Here is a 22,865-nt window from a genome sequence, read left to right as displayed (position 1 = left end):
CCCGCTCCAGGATCCTCAGGTCATAGTTCTTTTTGGCCACTCGAAGTTTGAAGCGACTCACGGAGTTGTTGAGGCGAAGGGAGGCGTTCTGGGCGGCCAAGGGGCTGGGGAACACGGCCACCACGGTGTACAAGGCGGCGAGGTCGGCGTGGCGGCCGTTCTCGGCAGTCCCCCCGCCGTCCCCCCCGCCCCCTCCGGGCAGCCCCTGAGCGTCCTTGAGCCACTGGATCTTGGCACCAGACATGGCGAGCTGGGTGAAGAGCTTGTCCGCCTCTGTGCGGGTGATGCCCTCGGGGAGATCTGTCACCTCCAGCACCCGCCCCAGGACTGGAGGGAGAGAGACAGCTGGTGAGGGGCGCAGGGCAGGGAGGCCGGGCGAGACTGTGCGGGGACCTCTGCTCGCCCCAGGGCCCAACTGCCCACCCTCCGGGGGATGCTCAGGGGGCAAGAGATACAGGCGAGCGGAGTCCGCGAGTCAGAGCCCAGTCAGACTGGGCTTGCCTTGGGTGCCGCCGGCAGGGAGCACTCCGACTGCCCCTCACAAAGCCAGCCGCCCACGCCGGTCCCCCCCCCCGAGCTCCCTCCCTGAAGCTGGCCCAGACAGGCGCTCCTCAGCTAGCAAGGGCGGTTTTTTTAACAAACAGCTCCACTGAGGGGCAACCGAGGCCCGACGCCTTGTGGAAGCCCGGCCCAGGGCCCACAGTCAGGCGAGGCCTGCCGGAGGGAGATCCGGTCTACGCCACAACTCTGCGGCCCACAGGCTCGGAGACCCCTCCCTCCCTGTGCCGCGCCCCAACTGCCATGACCCTGCCCAGCCTGGGCTGACCTGGGGGCAGGGCTGAGAGAGCTCACTTCTCCCCTGCTCCTGGCTTTGAGCCCGGTGCTGGTGATGCAGGGCTGGGGGCAAGACCTTGCCGCGGGGCGGGCACCGCCACTCACCAATGTCCGCCGTCCCGAGGTCAGTGGACGCGGACTTGAGCGCTTGCCTCCTGCTCCGGTGTCCATGCTTCAGCCCGCTCTGTCCCTTCGGCAGTGGAAACCACGGTCAGCGGCCAACTCCTCGGGCTGCCAGGCCTCCCCCTCTGTCTGAGAGGCCTGAGGAGCGGGACCCAGCCCCGGGGACACCCCAGCAGGTCTGCTGTCTCCCTAGACAGGTGCGGACGAGGCGGGAGGGCCTGGTGCCGGGGCTGTGGAGACCCTTACCTGGTGCGGCGAGAAGGCTGCCTGGCCGTGGAGCAGGGGCGGGCAGATGGAGAGGCTGTACTGCAGGGGCTGGCCCAGAAGGGGGCAGCGCCCATCACCTGGGGAGGAAGCGCAGACAGCTTTCCCAGAGCCTGAGCTTCATGGTAGGATGAGAGGGGCCGCAGGCCTGGAGGCTGCGACCAGCGCACGACCTGTCCTGCGGCTGTGACCCAACAGCCGTCTCCTCCCTGAGCGCACCGGCTCGCAGCCCCACTCACCGACAAACAGGCTAGCGGGCTCGTCTGCCCCCAAGGTCTCCCTGCGGGAAGCCTGGCATGCCTACGGGGACTGTGCCCACTCCGAGCCCAAGGTCTGTTTCCGACTTGGGGGTGGCACTGCAGTGCAGGGACAAGGCACAGGCCCGGGGCCAGACCGCGGGAAGACCCCGCTCTGTGGCTCGCGTGGGTGTCGGGTGTGTTCCCTTCCCTGACGCCGCCGGGGAAGCTAAGCGGGCTTAAGGCACATACAGCAGTGACAGCTTTATGTGCGATGTTGCGGTAATAAGGTAATGTACATATTATTACTTCATGGCATATATCAAACACTGCGTTACCTACTAGTGTTATATTTCAAAGTTTTATTTGCTTATTTTAAAAAAGATGTATTTACTTATGCACACAGAGCTGGGCACAGGCCAGAGGTGCAGGGGATGAGAGGCCTCCCCAGAGACAGAGCGGGGAGCAGAACAGGCCGCCTGACTGAAACCCACTGCTGAGGGGTAGCAGGGAGACAGGAGGGGCCTGTTGCGCCCTGGGGTCACTCCCGGGGGGAATGAACTCAGGCTGCAGCGGCTGTGACAGCTCCATACTGCTGAGCTTCACCCCTGCACCCCAGGAAGGCCCTGTCACCTGAGGCTGCAAGTGGGGAAGACTGACTACCCCAGGTGTGATAAACTCCACTTCCTGGGTTAAAACTGAGGTCTGGCTCCAGGTGTAAGTGGTGTGCGCCACGTCACACGGCCAGTGCTGCGACCAGAGCACAAAGGTCTCATGCTCCATCCAGGGTTCTAGAGCAGCCGCATTTCCACATTTCTCGTCCTCAGACTCAGCACTGATGGGCTAACACCGTTGGTTCATGAGAAAGTTCAGTGAACCCCCCACGGTGTAGCGGCGCACAGGTCCCGTCCTAAGCCGCCTGGGCCGGCCCTTACCCTGTGCTGGGCCCCCGGGCCGGGGGAATGGAGCGAGGACGGGCAGGGGGCTGAGTCCTGTGCAGACGCTGCTGAGGCTGGTGGCCGGCGAGGGCGCTGGAGACTGTGTGGGGGATGTGCCAGGGCTGCTGCCCAGCTGCGCGCCGGCCTGCAGGGGCAGCAGGAGCAGCATTAGCAGGCTGGCGGCGCCCAGCCCCACCCGCCTGCAAGTCAAGCTCCCCTTGAACCTCCTCGGGCGAACCTGCGAAGTCGGCTTTTCTTCAAGCCACCCCCTCAGTCCCCAGTTACTCTGCAACCGTTTAAGGGCGTTTTAAACGCCCTCTAGGATGTGTCCCATTGGCCACCGCAGACCTCAGGTCTCTTGCCTGCTTCTCAGTTCTGTTACTTTTCTACCACCGCAGTACCAGTTACGATGCCGTATGTGACCGCAAGTCCACACGCCTTCAGCTCTGCATCCCACGTCACGCCCTCCAAAACTTCGCTGCCCCACCCTAACGCCCCAGCTCGGGGCTCCTGACCCCTACCGCCCCCCGGCGGCCGCCCCCTGTAGTCAGGGCTCCAGTCACTCGGTCGCCCTGTCTACCCCCTTCTCACGCTCCAAACTCACTAGAGTGACATCACTCCATATTTGCCTTTCTCCTCCTGACCTTAAGTTTCTTTCTTTTTTAAAGATGTATTTAACTTGTTTATGCACACAAGAACTGGAGTACAGGCCCGGGGTGTGGGGAGGTGATTCACCAGACAGAGTGGGGAGCAGAACAGGCGGATCCACTGAAATACACTGTGAGGGAGGCAGGGGGAGACGGGACCTGCAGCTGCGCCCTGGGGTCATGCCCTGGCAGGGTGATTCAGGTTGCAGCAGCGACAGTGTGATGGCTGAGGCTTGACCCCTACACCCCCGGGAGTGTTTCTCTCCAAAAAGCGCTGAGGGAAAGCATGTGAAAGAGGTTGCTCAGTCAACGGTCGAGATGACAGGGAGTAGAGTTGACTCCCTGAGAAGAACCTGATCACCTCCTGGCCAGGATCAAGCTGGGCTGCGAGGACTTACCTGGGCGGCACTGTCAGGGTTGTACAGGTCTCCAGCCTTCTGCCCCCGTTGATCCATGCTGTAATATTTACAGTGACTCCACTGGACCATGGGTGGGTTCTGGGGGGCCTGGGGTCCATTAGGAACATTCAGCTGCATGACCACCACACCTGGTCCAGAAGGTGACACTCCTGAGTGGACAGGAGAAAGCAGCTGGCAGTTAACTCAACCTAAAGTAAGTCTGACCTTCCAGCTGGCCCTGAGCAGGAAAGTCGGGGGGCAGAGCTGCCCACGGGCCTTGGGGCCACTCGGCTGCGTCCTGCGGGAATCTGAGTGCTGCCGAGCAGTTTCTGACCCCTCAGACCAGGGGAAGCCTGAGGGCGTAGCCAAGTGCCAAGGCTTTCCCAGCCCCGGTGTATCTGGCAGAAAGCCACCCCGTGGAAGCTGGTACTGCCAAATACCCACGGCGGGCCACGCCAATGTCTGGGCACAGCAAGGCTGCCGGGACGTGCAGGCTTTCTGATAACGGCTGCGTGAGGCAGGAAGCGGCAGGAACTTCAGTTCCCGCAGGTCCCCATCCGAGGGCGGGCAGGCTTCTGACCACCCAGGCTCTGTGAGGGCGAGCCTGCGTCCGTGTGTGGGAGGCTGGAGCCGGGGCCTGAACACCCGCGCAGCGCTCTGTTCCCGTGGCCGGCTCTGGGCTGCGCTGCTGCGGCCACTGCATTGCTTCCTGGGACCGGACATGCTGCCGCCTCCGCCCTGGGCACCGTCATGCTGGGAGGTGAGGGTGGCTGCGCTTCTCGGGGGCTCCGGCCCAAAGGCAAGGAAGGCAGCAGCGGAGAGCCAGAGAGCAGCGCGAGAGGGAGCGGCCGTCGCACCCCCACCGCTAGGGCCGGTCTAACCAGAGAGCACAGGTACCAGAGGTCAGGCCCCCCAAAGGGGATAGGGTGTTTGCAGGCCCACCGACGACAGCTGCTCTGGGCATTTCATTTCCCGTTCTCAAGTCCCAGCCGCTCCAACAGTCTCTACCAACAAAATTGCAACTGACCTACTCAAACACCTCACTGCTACCTGAGGGAGCAATGCAAAAATAATCAAATCCATACCTTTCTGGAAGGAAGGAAGCTCATCATCTGAGCTCAGCGCCCCGAGCGAGTCGAGTGAGTGAGGGAAGTGTGGGGGATGTGGGCGTGCGGGGAGGGGGTGGGTATAAGCGAGGCTGTGGGAGACAACCCAAGGGGCTGTGAGGTGCTGGAGGGGGAGGACGGACATAGTCCTCCCGTTTTCTCCAATCCCAATGATGACAACAGTGATAATGGTAAGGACAGGAAGGCCGGGCCTCAGCTGCAGCCTGCCCGCCCGCCCTCCCGCCGAGCAGTGTTCCTGCACCAGCGAGGACAGAGCGCTACGCCACTGAGGAGCTGGTTTTATGCTTCTCTTCCTCGAGCCACAAGCAGGTGGCATCCGTCAGAGTGCCGCTGTCACTGCTGCTTAATGGACGTGGCAATAAAAAAATAAGCAAACACACACCTCCCCATTGTCAGCACCTCCATGTAATCAGGGCGGGGGAGGGCTGGCTGAGGAATCAATTTGAGCTCGAGGCTCTGAAAGGAGAAGGACGTGAGAATGGCTTTTTAAGTGGCATCATTAAACCTGGGCAGAGAGGTCGATGGGCAGCGCAGAAGTATGAAAACAAACAGATGACGTCTGTGCTGCAGGACTGGATTTGTGTGGTTGCTTTTGTTCTTTAAGTCACTGGGGTAGAAGAGTGATAAGGCTCCCCCCTCCCCCCCACTGGGAATCGAGTCTGAGAAAAGGAATGTCCAGAGAAATCAAGTCCACAGGCATCTTCCTTAAATCACAGCCGAGAATCAATGGGAGCCTGATCTTCCCCTCTGGTGCGGGAGAGGGATTTCCAGGGAGCGGGGAGGAAGGAGACGAGCTTTGGAACTCCTCCATCACGAAGCGCAGCGAGTCTGTGAGAGGCTAGTTTGCACGCCGCTGACCGCGCTGACCGTGGAGCGGCCCCGCGCTGTCTGGGTGCACCTGCCCCCAGAAGCATCCCGAAACTCCTCAGAGGGCAGTGGCAACCCACCATCTTGGCAGGATGCAAAGTGTTTCCTGGGGAGCTCTGACGTTTGACAGAACAGCGGGAGAATTAAGTCTGGCCCGGAGGTAAAGCGGCCACAGAGATGCACCCTCAGCCAGAACCGCTGCTCCGGGAACAGCGGCCCGCACCCCGCCTTATCTTCGAGGCGCGACCGTGTTGCTCAGGGAAGCGGGCGTGACTCCTCAGAGTCCCGCGGAGGGTGAGTGGGAGGCGGCAGAGACAGCACCGCTGCTCCCCGTCCACTCCCTGGATCTCCGCCGGGGCCTGAGGCGCAAGGCCGACGGGCTGGTGCGCACTGCTCCTAAGCCGTGGGCAGGGCAGGAGTGGTTAGCGCGAGGGACAAGGGGCCTCAGAGCGGGGGTCAGCCAGGTAGCGAGGAAGAAAGGCCCTATGACAGAAACTCCCAGAGCAGCGAGGGAACTGGGCGATGAAGAGGGCTTCCTTACCCGCCAGCCCGGAAAACCTGGGCTGCCGCCCAGCCCAGCCCAGCACGCTAGGTCCAGAGTAGATAATGAGAAAATCTCTTTACTTTTTCTTCTTCTTCTTTTTTTTTTTTTTGCTGATTCAAAGACACTGAATTTGAAGATGTAACCACAGAAACCTGTCAGGTACACCGACATACCCGAGGATACACCTGTGCGGGCGCCCAAGCGCACACACTGATTTAACAAGCAGGAGAGAAAATGCCCTGAGGGGCCAACCCCCTCCACAAGCTGCAGTGGGGTTCCTGGAGCTGGTTTCTAGAATTTCCAGACCCCAGTGGGAATTTCCAAGGTCAAGTGTCCCTGGTGGACACTAGGAGAAACAGCCACACGGACCAACAACAGAGTAAAGGGCGAGGCTGTGCAGGTTAAAATCTTTCAGCGAGGGGGCGGCCATGGTCTGGGTGAAGGGAGAAGGCATTGCTCCTTGGAGGTCAGAACTGGTAAGACCGTATCTTACAAGAAGCATTAACTCCGGAATCCACTCCACAGCATTCACGAGAGTTTAAAAACTTCTGTGAAACGACTCCTTTCCCTCCATTTCTCCGCTGAGAAAACTGGCACGATCCCCTCCCACCAGCAGAGGGCAGGCGGCCGCGCGCCAGGGAGCGCCCCAGCACCCCCCAGACCCTTCCCTCCAGAAGGCCTGGGTTTTCTCCAGCTGCTGCGTCATGGCGCCCAGCAGGTGGGCGGTGGGTGGGCGCAGGGGAGCAAACAAGGGCAGCTGTGCCTGGCGTGTGCGGGGCGGTCTGGGCAAGCAGGCAGTGAGAGGCGGCGAGGAGAGCCCTGTCCACCTGGGGGAGTGACACCTTCAAAGAGGGCCTTGGCCTGCTTAACCTGGCATCCAGGTCTCTCCCACGGGAAGGAAAGGGACAGAGTGCAGACATCTGTGGAGACGTCTTTACTGAAGATGGCGCATGGGACCCGGGAAGTCAACCCCGGTGCGCGTTCGAGGACTGTGGCCCTGGGCGAACACTGGAGTCTCTGGGTCTCAATTTCCTCTTTACAAAGTTGTGAGAATTAAAATGTATCTGAGCACACAGGAAAAGCTGCCTAACAGATCTCAGCTGACCTGAAAGGCAGCGGCCTCACACCCCAGGGGACGGAAGCAAGAGCAGCCCACAGGGAGCTCGCCAGGCGCCGCTCGTCCCCACGCACCCGAGCGGCTGTGCGGCCCGGGCTTTGGGGTAAGCCAAACCCCAAACACCACGCCTGGCTCTGTCCGCAGGAGCCGAGCAGAGCTGTGGGCTCCTGTCTTTGCTGGGGGGACAGGGAAACAACCCGCCTTTCTTGAGAGCTCAACTACAGCACCCCTGGAGAACATAACCCCCCTGTGGGGCCACAGTGGGAGTGGGGTGAGCCGCTGAAGTCTGTCTCCCCCTAGCACCTGCGCTGTACTCCTCTTACCTGAGAACTGCTGTGGCATCTGTGGTGGGCTGCAGGGAGAGGGAGACGGAGGCATCTGGTACTGTTCAGAGCCAGGCGGCTGCAGAAATCCCACGGAAGGGCTGAGGAGGTGGGGCGAGAGGGTAAGGTGCGGGCGGGAGGAACGCAGCTGCTCTTCCTGGGCCTCCCCGTGCGGAGCTGAGGCAGCTCCAAGCTCTTCTTTCCCAGGCCAATTTGCCATGCGATTTCTAAAATCACTCATCAGTTCAAAGTTAATTATATGTATTTGTGCTTGATCATCTTTCAATTAGGAAGCCGCTCATCAGTGCTGCAGACGGAACGTTAGCGACTCACGCGCTTCCCACAGTGTGGGCACAGGAGGCGCGAACCGCCACGTGCGCTCGCGCTCCAGAAACAGAGCTGCAGCGCAGCCGTGTGCGGGCTAGGGGCTGCGGGAGGACACGGGGCCCCCACGCGGCTGCTTACAGTGGCGGGCAGCAGTGGCCCCCCCACGGTGGGGGCACCCCGCACCCACCTCAGGGCAGCACAAAGAAATAAACACGCAGTGAGATGGAAACACACACCGGCCGGCCAGGCGAGGGCGCTCTAGCCCCGTCCCACCAGCCGCGACTCTGGGTGACTTTCTCACCTGCCTTCACCTGCCTGCAGGGACTTCCTCATGGGTAGAAGAACGGAGGAAAATACGACGGGGTCGGGGGTGGGGCGGAGGGATAAGGCTGGAGAACTATAATTCTACTAGCTATGAGCTTTCCAAAGACATATAAACAGACACGGGCAGACCAGCATGGTCACGGGCACAGAGGTCACGGGCACAGAGGTCACGGGCACAGAGGTCACGCGCACAGAGGTCACGGGCACAGAGGTCACGTGCACAGAGGTCACGTGCACAGAGGTCACGGGCACAGAGGTCACGTGCAAGTCGGCAGGGCGCGCATGTATATACTCTAAACTGCTCCTAACAGTTTCTATGCCACACTTCTGAGTCCAGGTGATAGAAACTATAAACTGGGTAAGTCACAGCCTCTGTCCCTGAAGCGGGAGTCGCTTCCTCTGGTCAGCTCTGCTGCAAATGTCAGCAAGCACCAAGGAACACGGACTCCGCTCTGACTCCACCGGCCCTGAGGTCCCACTATCTCTCGACCCGGGTCTGTTTTCTTCAGCCAGTGCAAGCAAGCCCACTGTGCAAGTCTGCTGAGGGTCCGCGGGCTCCCAACCCTCGGGGGTCCTCACCTCGTACCGTTCTGCTGAGCTGGAGGGATCACGCTGTAGTACACGGGGACGCCCCCCGCCGGGAGCGCCCCTTGTACGGACTGGCTCGCAGGGACCAGCAGGGGCTGCTGGAAAGGCGGTTGCACCACGTTTTGCGAGTCGTTGCCCACCGGGACCTGGGTGGAGACAGAAGAGAGTGACCGCTGTGCTACCGAAGGGCCCCCTGGGAGAAGAGCCCCCGGCACACGCTGACCTCCCGCCCCCCGGCATCTTCGAGCTCCAGCCAGTGCAAGTCTCCTACGGAGCTAGCTAGTGTCACCCCCAGACCTCCTCCCTGGGTGTGTGGCATGGGGAAGGGGCCTGGATACATGCTCGTGTGCACTGCTATATAAACCCCAGCAGTTTACACAGGGACGCGCCTCGGATTCTTTGGACTTTTGGAAGAAAAAAAAACAAACTGATAATTTTCAGGGGGACGTGAGCAATGTTTAGTGTTGGAGTGGTCAGACTGGTGGGCTGGGCTCCTTCCCTTATCCCGAGGACGGCTGACCCGCCCCCACACAGAAGCACCCACTTGGTAGGAAGGCAGTGGGGTGTACTGGACCAGCAGGCCTTGCATCTGCCCCCCCAGGCTGCTCCTCTGGCTGCTGAGCAGGCCCTGGCTCTGCGGCTGCTGGACCCCGATCACGCCTGGGTAGGCCGCCTGCTGCCGGCTCGGCATCACGGGCTGTAGACCTGGGCGGACAGACACGAGCGAGGTCTCGGTGATGCTGCGGAGACCGCGCTTGAGCAGCAGCTTCTCCTCTCCTGACTACTGCACCTTTCCTTTCTTCCTGGAGATTCTGGACCCCCCCCTTTTAATTGTAGTTTATTTTTACATCATCTTGTGCCTTTTCCATCTTGGTTGTCATCCTCGTGGGCTTCCCAGCACCAGGTCACCCGTGTGCCCTCCCCACAGTCCAGTGCACTCTCCCCCCCAACCCCGTTTTTTATCCCACTCCCCACTCCACCCTGTAAAATGTCTCTGGCCTATAGCTGCTCATTATTATTTTTTTTCTCCCTTGGTCTGCCCTTTTTTAAGGTCGTGATCTATATGGGGAGCAGTCCTCACCCCCGCGCCCCCCACCCCGTCGCCTTCCATGGCAGCAGCTTACCAGGCTGCTGCGAGGGCTGAGGCAGCTGCTGGCCACGCTGGGGGCTGTAGGCCACCGGGTGAGAGAGGGGGCGGTACTGCTGGCCGGAGTCAGGGTACTGTCCAGGGGGGTAGTAAGAAACCTGGATCTAGGGTGAGAGGGAGCAGATACAGCAGAGGGCGCCTCAAATTCAGTCCCGACACCCCCGAGCTATTAAGTGAGTCACAACAACTCTGCAAATGGGAACCGTGGGGCGGCCATGCTGCCTCCAGCCGCCTGAGGCAGGGCGGGAGCGGCTGTTACACAGTGAGCGGCCTCCTGCCCTCCTGCCAAGAAAGACGCCTGCCAGTGAGAGGGGGAGAAGTGGGGGCACATGAGGGCTGGTCATAGTCTGCCCACATAGGGGGGTGGGGCGAGGGGGGGAGAGGACTGTCTGCTGGGAAATGCTCACCTGCTGAGGGGACTGGAGATAGCCCTGGGGCGGCAGGACCTGCTGGGCAGGCGGGTGGCCAGAGGCCGAGTAGCTGGGAGTGGGGAGGGGCTGTCCCGCAGGGGTCACGAGGAAGCCGGCCTGCTGGGGGTGCTGCGCGAGGAGCGGGGCCTGCAGCAGAGCGGAGGGCTGGTCTGCTGCTTCTGCGGAGCCCTGGCGGCCCAGGCTCACTTGTCCAAAGGGGCTGCTGAGGTCATCCGCCTGCTGAGAGTGGGGACACTCAAGCACTGGGGCCGCACTGCGCCCCAAGTCTGGCCTCCGCACAGACAGACAGACAGGCAGGCAGGCAGGCAGCCAGCAGAATAGGGAGCCTCTCTGCAGCTCTCCCCTTCACCCCACGCGGGCGCTCTGGGAGGTGCTTTCTCAGCCCCAAGTGTCTGTCTACGAACTGAGCAGCTGAGCAGCGGTTTGAAACCAAACTCCAGCCAGGCTCCGGACCACCGGGGAGGTCACCACGGCCACTCTGGCTTCGATCTTTATTAGAATCAGCCCTGGACAGACGGAGCAGTGACGCAGCTCCTCCAGCCAGGGAAAACCGGCGCACTAGTGGGCCACGTGACCCGTCACACCGCCTCCCACGTCACCGCACTCCCAGCACACTCCCGCGGAGCTGCCATTTCACAAGGATCAGGCACACTGGCCAGGCGGGTGGCAGGTTGTAAGGCTTCCAGTTCTGCCCTGAGGAGCAGTGTGCTCCACTCCTGCTGCGTATCCCCTCCTCTCTCTCTCTCTCTCTCTCTCTCTCTCGAGGTCGTTGCCACCTCTGTTCTCTGACACTTGCCTAGGGTTTTCCTGCCCTTCAGAAACTGCTTCCAATTTGCACCTCTGACAGGCGGCCAGGTGATAGCCAGGGTGGAAGCGGGGACAGCTGGTCTGTAATCGGCTCCCTCCCGGCCTCCTCCCTCAGCAGCAAGGCGGTGTTGTTCCATCTCTTCCTGGGACATAATTTCTCTCTCTCTCTCTCACACACAACTTTGCATAAGAAACTAGTAGAAGCAAGAGATAAAGCTTTCTCATGGTTTCAATTTTTAGGGATGGATCTGATCTTCTAATGAGCTATTTTGCTCCAAGTAGGCAGAAATAGGTGACAAGAGGGCTGTTGCAGATTATTCTGAAATCCATATTCAAAGATATTTCAGAATGCAGATATGCAGGGAGAGGGAATCATTCCAAGTGAGAAAGCGGGCAGTTTGGGTAACACACTGGAGAAAAACCCAAACCCAGGAACTCCGAAAACATGACCGACGTTATCAAAACAACATGGCGAGTCCCAGATTCAAAGGACTGGTGTCCAGGCTTCCACAATGTCAGCAGCGTGTGCTATGCAGAAGCAGAGAATGCTTTTCATGGGGAACAACACGGGGAAGTTGGGGAACCTCTCAGGTCTTCCCCGGGTGTGCCTGGGGAACTTGCTGCTGGGTTTTTCTTTTTAAAGAGCACCACGCTGTCCAGAACAGACAGAGGCTCTCGGCACACCCAGGGCGCCGGCGTGCCCGCCTGCTTCAGGCACCCAGGAGCTCACCGGCCCGTGTTGTCTCGCTGCAGAATGGAGTCTAGTGCCGCTGGGGGTTCCTCAGGGGACACCTGCGGGCGCGTCCCCCCCCCCCCCAAAGCACAGCTGCTCCGCACGCCATGGACGGCCCCAGACACACCCACAGCAACAGCCACGCAGGGACACGACAGAAAGGGGTGACGGGTTATACCATGTTGTACTGCTGGGGTGGAGAGACCGGCAGGAGGACCTGGGCACAGGAACTTGGCGAGAACTGGACCGGCTGCGGAGAGGGCTGCAGAGCCGGGGCTGGCTGCGGTCGCAGACACATGTGGGAGAGAACGGGAGGCACAGGGAGGGGCGGGGCGGGAGGGGCAGGGGAAGAGACAAGGTTAACCATGGAGGACACTTCCCACGGTGTCCAGGCTGCTGGCAGACTGGAGACCACGCTGACTGACTGCAGCCCCGCCCAGAGCCCACTGCGTGGCCTCGCCCATCAGCCCGGTGGGCGTGTGAGCAAGCGAGGGCCTGGGCCTGGCGGAGCCCGGGCCTGCCGCTCACTTCCAAACACAGCTCCCCCGAAGCTGCTGGCTGAGCAGGCAGGCGGCTGCGGGAGCGCGAGCACAACTCTCTCTCTTGGACGTCTGAGGCGTTACTGCCGCGCTGCTCTGCTCGACTGCGGCTGCAATGAGGGTCATCCCAGGTCTGGTTCGGCTACGCTCCCAGAACAAGCTCCTGACTTCACACCCAGCCCTGGGGAGGGAGGAAGCCTCATTCACAGGTTGCTTTTCCACACAGAAGCTGGCTCTGGCTACTTCGCAAGTTCCCCCAGGCTCTGAGGGCAATAGAACCCCCTCTCAGACAAACAGGGGATTGAGGGGTCAAATCTAAATGGCGCTTTCAGCTATTGTTCTCTATCAGCCCCTTCCCTAGCCTCAAGCCAGAGGATTTGTTTATTAGGAACCCGGTGTTTTCTAACCAGGCCCCCTCTTCCCCTCCGGGGGCAATCACCTAATCGTCTAAGCCTATTGGGTTCTCCAGTCATAGCTCCGGGTGGGTGGGGAGGGGTGGGAGGAGAGAGGCAGGGAGAGGGGGATAAGGTAGAAGCACGTCTCATTTACATACGTCTGTGGTCTTCCTGGCCTCACCCTAATCTATAGGAAGAGGTAACTTTGCCGTTAAGACAGTGAGGCTCAGAGAAGTTAAAGCAAGCCTAGGGGAGCAGAGGCAGGGCTGAGAAGCGCACCTCCACTGACCTGGCAGTGTTCTTGCCACTGCTCTAAGCAGCAGGGGGTGAAAGGAAAAGGCAGACAGAACCTACAACTTCTCTCTGTGATTCTCCTCTGCGAATCCAAAGTATGAAGGGTGCTGGGGCCAAGGTACCCACGATCTCTGCTCTGTGTCTCTGGAGCCCAGGAAACAGAAGGCCCCTGCACCCCCTGCCTCCCCAGAAGTGGACACTGTGCAGACAGTGCCAGAGCGGATTAAAATGCAAGTCATCTTGGTTAGACAGTTGCTGTGAATCCGCTGCGCAACCTGGAAGAGATGTTGCCCTGAAACAAGCTCTCCGCCGCCAGCACACCTGTTTTCTGTAAACCAGCGAGTGGCACCCCAAATGCATATTCCAAGCAGAAGGGTTGGCCTAGGGCTGGCGTGAGGCGCCCACGCCCTGCCCCCTGCCCTTTCTCTCCAGGGAGGGCCTGCTGGCTTCAGCTCCTGCACATCGGGGAGGGGTGGCCACAGGACCGTGAAGCGAGCGGCAAAAGAGCCGCCTGTTTTCCTGGAGTTTGTGAGGTCTGAGTGAGAAGTGAAGGGGGAGAGGAAACGCCCTGACTGAGGGAGGGCAGTGATAGAGGGGCTCGGTGACTTCACCAAGGCCTCAGTTAGGTTTTTCTCCTGGAGTGTCGCCAATTCCTGGGCTGGGGAACTTTTGGAAACCCCAGAGGCAGCCAGAGCTCGCCCGGAGGTAGCGAGCGCCACCTGCTGGTGAAGCCTGGGCTTTGCGGCTCTCGCCTCTGCCTAAGCCCGAGGCCGCCGGTGGCTCCTTCCAAGAGGCGCCCCGCCCCCTTTCAGTAACCTGCATCAGCTGCAACACGCAGTCTCATCCCTTGGTCTCACACGTCCTGCTGACACACGGTGGAGGCCTGCTCTGGAGCCTGCCGTGAAGGGAAAGTGCCCAACTTAGCCAGCGCTGTCCCTCTGCCTAGAGCAAATGTCTCATTTTCTGTTTTTCTTCTAACGGAAAACTGAGAGGAGGGAGAGAAACAGAGTGTGTGTGTAGGGGCTGGGTGTCATTTCCTTCATCTCTGCATTGTTATATGCCATTTGAGAAACTGACCAATAAGTATACTGGGGTTCTCCTTAGTGGCACAGGGGGTAAAGCGCAGCACCAAGAAGCTGTCCACAGCCACTGCAGCACGAGTTCGATCTCCGGCCAGGGAGGGACCCCAGGGCGCAGCAGGCTCTTCCTGTCCCCTGCTGCTCTCTCAGCAGTGGATCTCAGTGGATCCACCTGTTCTGCTCCCCACTCTGTCTCTGGAGGGTCCCCTCACCCACTGCACCTCTGGCCTGTGTCCCAGTTCTTGTATGCACAAATATAGACAAATAAAACTTTAAAAACAATTTGAGAGCGAGATGGCAAGGGTGGCACATGCAAAAAAACCCTCAGGCAAAAAACCAGAGCACGTGTTTGAGGGAGTCTGTGCAGAGCCACGGCTCTGGCCCAGCGCCTCACCTCCAGGAGACCAGTCAATACCACCGGCTAGCCCGTTGGGCGTAGGACCCAGATGCAGGGCGGGCACAGTGCTCCCCCCTCTGCTTACCCCCTCGACCGTGCTCCTGCAGTTGCTCTGTTTCTGCTTATGGACAGAAGGAGCAGGCAGGTAGTGGCTGAGAAAAGGGAGCAAGACTATATTAAAATACATGCAGTTCAGAAAACTCAAATACTGGGGCCTCAGAAAAGTGAGACAGAAACACAGCAGAGACTAAAAGGTGGGAGTGAGGGCACAGGCGGGGTAACCCACAAACATGCCCTGCTTCCGTCAGGCAAGGAACGCTGTTGTGAATGATATTAATGAAGCAGATGGCTGGAGAAGGTCAGGACCACAGAGAAACTGACTTGGGGACTGAGACTCAAGACTGCACGGTCCGCATGTGAGTTATATCCAAAGACACAACAGGCCTCGCTGTTCTCCAGCTTCGGAGCCTGTCTCAATACTTGGGGGTACTACGGAGCCACACCTGGGTCTTTTCATGCCAGTTTCGGGTTCCTGGAGTGTCAGTACTTGGGACTTGTTTCTGGCGCCTTGGCAAGAGATATATTTAAGGCCAGGTCGGACTAACTGAGCAGGGAGATGAGCAAGCCTACAGGTGAAGCAAAACTTGAATACGGGCAGAAAGGGGTGAGGTTTGCGGGCTTCCCGGTTCCTGGAGAAACTGCAGGACAGAGTGTGGGTGCTGTCCATGCAGTGTTCTTTCCACAGAAGCAAGACGGCAAACTCTAGCCCAGCACACTGCCAGCCCAGCAACAGCAGGAAGCGGCTCCCTGTGGCAGGGCGCAGGGGGCACGCGGCCTCAGTCTGCTTCCGGCAGCAGATGGCAGGGCCTGGAGCGTCACCTGCTGCAGTGACGCAACCACAGATCGCCACCCTCTTGGTAAGATTTGTTACGTCAGGGTCAGACCGCGGTGAGAGCCGTGACGTTTGCGGGTTCCACACTGGACAGAGGTGCTAGAATGAGACGGGCATAGAAGTGGGGTGGGGGAGAGCCTAAGCGCGAATTCTGGGCAGAAAGAGGGAGAAATATCAAAGACACCCGCAGTCTTACTCTGCTAAGAGCACTTTGGCCAGTCCTGTCTCCTCTCCGTTCTCCCCAACGAGCGACTGAGAACGCAGGGAGCGTGGACGTCTCCAAAGCCGGCCTCTGCCAGCTGCCCGCTGCCCTCTGCACGTGCTGACTCACCTGCGAGATCAGGTGATTGCCCAGCGGCGGCTGCTGCTGAGGCGCAGGTGGGAGCGCGGGAAGCTGCGGCGGCTGCTGCTGCTGCTGTGGGGGCGGGGGCGGCGGCGGGGGCGGCGGCGGTGGCTGCTGGGCAGTGCAAGGGAGAAGGCCCCGGACAGACTGGGATGAGGTGACCTGGTTGCACACTTCTGGGGCGCCTAGCACCATACCTAGGGCGAAGAGGAGGCCCAGTCAGACGCTGGAAGTACAGGCCACATGCTCGCCACCCAGCGCCCCACCACAGGGCTCCGCTGGCGGCCTGCGGCCCCTGCCCCCGCGGGCAGGCCGCGCATGCGCACAGATGCGCCCGGCCGCGGGTCAGCAGGCTTCGCGGCCCGGGACAGCACCGTCTTGACGGCCCATGCTTGGTTTTAGAAGGAGGCGGTATTGAACTTCCTCATAAAGTGCCTAGAATCTGTCCATCACAACTGCACAGCTACAAACACGAATGTTTACTTCCTGGGAAGATACAGATCGGCCTGTGTCTTCAGAGTCCTGTCATCTCTTGGAATTCAACTTGCAGGGGTCGTAGAGGTTGCTGAGAAGGCGACCGTGTCTCGCCAAGCTATGCACATTCACACGCGCACACAACCTTCTTCATTCAACTACCCCTCCCACTGTCAGGCCCTCCGGCTCATGCACAGGCTCACAGGTCACTTCTGCCCAATATCCACTCCGTGCAGATACTGTGTGAGTGATGCGCGGAGTGCACAGAGAAGAGAACACGGTCCTTGCAGAACAGGATTTTCCAACGGGTGTTTGAAGTCCATACAGACACACACAGGCACACACACGGTTTCTTCTGCAGAGAACACACGATGCATTGCTGACACCAACAAAGTCATGTGGAAGCAAAGACGAGGAAGCACTAACCCTAGAGTTTCAAGAGGCGGCACGAAAGATGGGTGGAAGGATGACTGGGCTTGCCAGACCAAGAGGGGACAAAGTTACAGCCACATTCAAGAAACGGCCGGAGCGCGGGAGGCTGACAGGTAGCACACGCAGGACTGCAGTGGCGACTGCAGGCAGGGTAGTTTCGACCTTATTCTCAGGACCGCTGTGATGGGGCCACTTCCTCAGGGTGGTGTGGCTGAGACCCACGTTGAGGCTGGTTGGCTGGCTCCAAGGGCCAGGAGGCGTAGGAGCCGGCGTGGGGCTAGTGTCTTAACTAAACCAAAGATAAGGGTCTAGATAAGGCCAGAGGCAGGGTGACTGCCCAAGAGGGGACGGCGAGGCCGGAAAGAGCAAAGTCTCTTGCCACTGTGTACTGGGAAAAAGGCCTCGAGCCCTGGGGTGAGATACCGCATTCGTCAGAGGCAGGAGGGTGGTAAGCAGAGGCTGAGTTAAGAGCGCTAAGCATGCCTCTGCGAAGAAGGTGACAGATCAAGGGAGCTGGCTGAAGGTGGTCAGAGGGCTGCAGCGTGATGCTCTGGGCTCCAGAGAAGCAGCCGCTCCCAAAACTCAAGCCTCACACTGCCGCCGAAATACAGTTAACCCTAAGCGTCCCCTGTCCCTACCAGCCCTCTGTGTAATCTCAAAGGAAAGGAAGCAGCTAGCCGCCTCATGGATCTGGGCGATGGAGCCGCCCCACCTGGCTGGAAGTCACAGAAACCCATCTAATTCCAGTCAGGTTTGCTCAGTTAGGACGGAGGGTTTGAGGAGACTCAAAGCCATAGATCCAGTCAGACTTCCCCTGGCTGGGTTAGGGCTCTGGGACACTAGTCAGGGCAAGTGCTGCGTCAGGAGTATCTGTGAGGTTCTGCAGGAAAAGCGCAGGAAGGGAGGTGCGCGCTGGCTGGCGGCGGTACCTGGCCGGGAGACCCTGCCCGCACTGCCGCCTTTACTGCTGCCCACGCTGTCGCCCCGGGTGAGGATGGAGATCCCGCTGAAGCTGCTGGCTTTGGTGACAGGGGGTCGCGTGCTCCGGACAGAGCCGTCCGAGTCGGTGCTGCTCCACGGCCGGGGCTCCAGGGCCTTGAGTTCGCTGTCTGTGCTGCTCTGGCGGCTGCTCGAGGCGCGGCTCGGCCCCTCGCGGGTTCCCCTGCGGAGAGCAGGGCGGTCAGAGCACTCCCCACCCCGCCTCCGAGAAGGGCCCGAGAGAGCAGAGCCACACACTTCTGTTCTTTCCAGAACGCAGAGGGGCGGGGTGGGTGGGGATGGACGCTGACTTCCCATTGGCTGCCCAGGGTGGGTGGGGATGCCCACGGGCTTCTCCGTGGGAGAAGACCGGAAGGGAGCAGACAGACAGGCCCCTAGTCCCAGAGAGGACAGGCAAGTCTGGAAGACAGTGACGGGCAGCCAGCTCATCGCCAGACCAGAGAATGGGAAATCACACACGATGCTGAGACTGGCTGTGGTCTCTTCCAGCCTTGCGGACATCCCACACATGCAGGAATAGTGGGGAGCAGAGGTGTGTACCCACTCCTTCTGGAGTGCTTAAAAACAAAAAGCCCACTCGGAGTAACCACGGCTAGCAAGTAGGAGGCCGGGACAGAGCGCCACAGCACACCTCCTGTAGTGGTCTGTGCCAACCGAGGCAGCGCCAGGGCGGCTCTTCCAGGGCCGGGAGACGGACGGGGCCACAGGGACACGCTAACGTTCACTGAGATCCTGGGCTTGACCCCACCCATTTTCTGGAAGTTCTGTTTTGGTGGTTTGGAACAAATGGTTCTGAGGTCTCTGAAGCCCTGAGCATGCTCTAGGCAAGGGAGACGCTAGCTCCCCTCTGCCAGGCCGTGGGGCAGGGTGCTGACTGACCCTGGCGCCTTCACAGGCGGAGCCTGGTGCGGCAGGCAAGGCGCCACGCTGCAGAGAAGCGGGCCTCGCCCTGTCTTATTTGCTCTGGAAACAGCAGGGTTATCCTCAGCGCAGCCACTGCATGTGGCCATAAACAGCTCTGCTCCTGGAGAGAGCTGGGGCTCGAAACCCCCAAGTCTTGTTGGGCCGTTGCTGCTTTCTCATCAGTGAGAACAGGGAATTTTCCTTTCATATTCCCCTCCCCCAACGACTAAAGACCTAAAGAAACCAAATGTCAACGATGACAGAGATTCTGGCAGGAACGGGGACCAATTAAGCCAAACCCATAGAAGTTGGATCCTCTCCTTTTCACTAAAGCAAATAAAAAAATCCCACCCCGTCTCTTAGCTCCAAAGACAGGCTCAGAATTATTCCAAGAAAAAACGCACTTTTTCTTAAGGGGGTAACATGAAAGAAAATACCTTTCTTTATTAGAACTATCTGTTCCCAAGGCATTGTCGGGAAATGGGCAAATCATACACAAAGATCATCCTTTCCGTTCTTAGCCGAGCCAACCCCGGGAACTACGAACACAGGGCACCACTGGCTCACAACAGCAGTTCTTCTCTGAGCCCCGAGCCGAAGCATATATCATCCCGTGGTTCTCTCTGCAGCACTGGAGCGGAGGGCGGCAAACAGTCCTGTTTCCCCGTGACTTTACCTTTCTCTTCGGATGTCCAAAGCAGAATGGGAAGTAAGACAGTAAGAAGCAGGGCCTGTCCCGGAACAGAGCCCGAGCGCCAGCAGCTCTGTCTCAGGGCCCAGACAGTGTGCCGAGGCTCAGCAGGAAGCGTGGGGTGCGGCAATGCGGAGGCTGCTCACTGGACACGGCTGGGCTTTGCGAGCCAAACCCTACCGCTCTTTCACACCTCACCACGCCCCACTCTTAGGGCAATTCTGCCACACACTGTCTTTTTCTACAGGACGCAGAGAGTGAGTCAAATTTAAACCAAACACCCTGGGCAACTCTGGCCGGAGGGCAGACCCCGGTAATGGCTCAGTCCCCCGACAGAGGCGGCAAGTGCTCAAAATGCGGGTGGTCTGATGACCGTGACTCACTCGGGCCTTAATGTCCCACTGCCCTGAAAGTTAAGAGAATGTAAGTGGAGTTCTGGCCAGAAAAGATTTCCTCGTCCAGAAACCTAATCTCTAGCCATGTCTTCCTGCGTCACTAAACATGAGGCAAGTCGGGAAAGGCACCAACCTGATTCTGAACACGGGGCTGAGTGGGTGCTGGAGAGACGGGTGAAGGGCAGTGGCATGCACTCTCATGGCCCAAGAGACCAGACGGGCAGCAGATTTAGTGCTGGTGAAAAGCTGAGTTACTGGGTCTGGGGAGGGGCGGACGGCCCGGGAGAAACCGCAGCAAGTGCGGTGAGCCCGCTGGGGCGTGTTTCAGGGGAGCAGAGTCTTCCAGAGAGCCAGGAGGTTGCCGCGACCGCGCCCGCGCAGATGAGGACGCTGACGTCCTGGCGTTTGTTTCACTCTCAAGAGGAGAAAAGCAGCGGCCGGTCCGGAGGAGCGGCGCCCACTGCCGGCGTTCCGGACCCGCACGGCCAGAGGAAGGATGGAGCCAGCCGCTCCACGAGGCTGCACTCAGACGAACGGACCTTGAGCTCCGTAGGAAAGGCAGCAGCTTCAGAGGGGCCTGGGCGGGAGCAGCGCTCCCTGCCGTCAGCTACCGTCTTGCAAAGCGGCCCTGGCCAGAGAAGGGGGTGACGGTGCGGTGTGGCGGGAAGAGCCTGGACAGAGTCAGTCCCAACCTTGCTGCCAGGAGCAAGTGAGCCTGGGTGGCCACTGGCCCCCCGACCCCCCATTTCTGTCCCCTCATACGGACATCAGCTCCCAAGCCGGCACCTAGGGGCTGAATCCGACAGCGAAATGGGCAGCTGTGACGCACTGTGCGTTGGTTCACAGACAGGAGCTGGCTGAAAACCCCTGTTCATTACATGACCCTTATGGAACATGACCCTTTTTTCCAAGGGGGGGCCCTCAGTCTCTTGACCACCACCAATAATGCAGAGTCCTCTCTGCTTAGGCCAAGGCCTCAAGGTGAACAGTCTAGGAAAAAGAATCAGCGATCGAGAAAGGGAGATAAGTCCTGTGTCCCAAGAAAGGGCAAGCTCAATCCTAATTTGCACGATTTGACTAAGGTTTGGAAAGGACAACCGAGGAGGGCAGCTGTGCTACTAGAAATGAGAACCCCAAACGGTGCATCTGTCATTTCCTGTCACATGTGGGATTCACAGAGAAAGGCCCTTGGAGCGGGTCAGACTTGAACCTCAGCATCGAAAGGTCAGCCCCTCCGTCCTCTACAGGCCTCCTGCGGGCCGCGGAGACTGCTCAACCGAGCTGGTGTGGGCTGGGGGCTACTAAATAGGGCTTTTCTTACCACTGCCTGTGGGCTCCTCTGGGCGGGGGCTGAGAGCTGAAGGGAGAGGGGGACGCCACGTGCCGAGTGGCACTAGGTGCTGGAGAAGCCGGCACGCCGGTTTTTGCCGGCACTAAGAGCAAGGCCGGACGGCCGTAAACAGGGCGCTCCAGGTGCCTCGTCAGGCAGAGAACGGCCCAGAAGGAGCTAGACGGGTGCTTGCTGGGCGTTTGTACTTCTCTGTTGTCATTCTTCAAGACGCAAAATGTTCCCTAGAGACAAGCTCTTCAAATCTCTCCACAGGTTAAGAAGAGACAGCTAGGGAATGCCCATTCTTTTACCTTATATAGGTTCAAATCCTCCCCAAGCGCCCAATTCCAGCAAACTTCTGGGAGGAACTAGCACCTAGCCCAGATATATCTACTGGGGTCCCTTCACCACCTAGCCAGGCCTTGACTGGAAATCAGCAACAATAAAAATAAAACAATTGAGCAGAAGCCATTTTTTGTAATGGGGGAAATATCCAATGTTGCAAAACCACAAACTGAGTTACTCACAGGCAGAGCCATGCACAGGGCAAACACCCTGCTGAGAGATTACAGCACAGCAAGTAAAACTGAAAACAAACAAACACACACAACCCCGAGAGGCAGAGACCACATGGAAATACCTAAAAATCTGCCTTCTCCTGTGAGAGCTAGAAGAGAAGGCTTCTCTGGAGAGTCTGTTGGTTAACATCAGAGAAAAGCATCATTACAGGATCGTATTCACCTCACTGACGAAGCTCACCAAGAAGCGGGGAACATGCTAGGTGGTACTAACCTGATGTCATTTAGATATCCGTTCTGGCCAGTCTAGGTGAGGGGGAGAAAACGGAGAATAACTTATAAGAAAACAGCATGGCATAACCGAAAAGGGTGTCCATGATGCTACGAGTCCCCGAGTCCTCAAACCAAGCTCACCCCCCAACAGGGAGAGAAGGAACAGGACAGGACGCCCCACACCCCCACGCCCGGCTGCCTTCTCCCCTTTCACGGAAAGAGCACTTGGCTTTTTGCACTTTCCCACAGAATGCTTAAGACAGGCTGGTAAGGAAAGGGGGAGTCTGGAAGGGAGGAAGAGGAAAGAGCTGACCACGCTGTGACTCCCTTCCCACCTCTGTTCATTCTCTCTGAGCTAGTGGGGGTGCGTGGTCCTAAGGTGTGTTCACAGGAAGGGAAAAGGGAGACAGGTGAAAGGAGATTAGTTTGTTTGTTTTTTTAATGAATCCACCTCCACGGCTATTTCATTTCTGTCGTTTTCCAGGACAAAATGAAAGACATTTTGACCTGAGACAAGAAAAAAAAAATCAAAGGCCGGATGCATTCCTCCTAGGGATCATTTCCTGACAGAGCCACTGAGCGAGCGCAGCGCGGTGGCGTTCCGGGGCCCCACGCCTCGGGCGGGGTCAGCGAGGTCCGCTGCGGAGCAGAGTGGGCTGTGCAGGGCCAGCGGGAGCCGGCAGCCAGGCCCGAGGCCGCCGCCCGCGGCAGCGGCAGCGGCAGCATTTCCATCCAAACACCCTTCTTGCACTTCCCTTTCTTTCCGCCTGCGCGGCCTCTCCCGAAGCCCTCTGCCGCAACACTCGCCCCTCTCTTCTTGGGGCTTTGCTGACTCCCACTCCGGGAGTGTGGAGTCTCGCTGGTCAGAGTCCCACCCCCTCTCCCGCAGGAGAGAGCGGTGCTGAGATGAAGAGATGAATCCGCCAGGATTTCACAAAGAGCACAACTCTTGGTAGAGGCTCACGAGACGAATTCAGGCGGGAAAAGCTCAGAGAATGGCTCGCTTTAACTTCGTGACGGCTGCGGTATGGCTGCGGGGTCTGTCGTCCGTGTTGTCAGTTAGCCCACACCCCGTTGGAGGCGCTGCTCAAGCACCCGTGGCTGCGGAAGGCGCCCGGCGGGACGGCAGCTCGAGG

The 22,865-nt window shown here is 59.2% G+C and overlaps 1 protein-coding gene across 1 annotated transcript in view; it reads right to left on the bottom strand.

Annotated features, from left to right (window-relative positions):
* R3HDM2 (R3H domain containing 2) overlaps positions 1-22,865 on the bottom strand; it is an 87,525-nt gene that overhangs the window by 2,556 nt on the left and 62,104 nt on the right. Inside the window, exons 11-25 of the mRNA XM_012732279.1 lie at positions 21,731-21,762; positions 21,579-21,632; positions 17,550-17,782; positions 15,703-15,911; positions 11,954-12,055; positions 10,212-10,451; positions 9,782-9,908; positions 9,202-9,362; positions 8,649-8,803; positions 7,419-7,519; positions 3,441-3,610; positions 2,393-2,540; positions 1,204-1,301; positions 940-1,024; positions 6-327 (exon numbers count right to left, since the gene is read on the bottom strand). Coding sequence (XP_012587733.1) covers positions 6-327; positions 940-1,024; positions 1,204-1,301; positions 2,393-2,540; positions 3,441-3,610; positions 7,419-7,519; positions 8,649-8,803; positions 9,202-9,362; positions 9,782-9,908; positions 10,212-10,451; positions 11,954-12,055; positions 15,703-15,911; positions 17,550-17,782; positions 21,579-21,632; positions 21,731-21,762 — 2,237 coding nt within the window. The remainder of the gene's footprint in view (positions 1-5; positions 328-939; positions 1,025-1,203; positions 1,302-2,392; positions 2,541-3,440; positions 3,611-7,418; positions 7,520-8,648; positions 8,804-9,201; positions 9,363-9,781; positions 9,909-10,211; positions 10,452-11,953; positions 12,056-15,702; positions 15,912-17,549; positions 17,783-21,578; positions 21,633-21,730; positions 21,763-22,865) is intronic.

This window comes from Condylura cristata, unplaced genomic scaffold (assembly GCF_000260355.1).
Source record: "Condylura cristata isolate star-nosed mole 26May11 unplaced genomic scaffold, ConCri1.0 scaffold00034, whole genome shotgun sequence".
Classification (NCBI taxonomy): Eukaryota; Metazoa; Chordata; class Mammalia; order Eulipotyphla; family Talpidae; genus Condylura; species Condylura cristata.
This window is presented reverse-complemented; position numbering and strand designations above follow the sequence as displayed.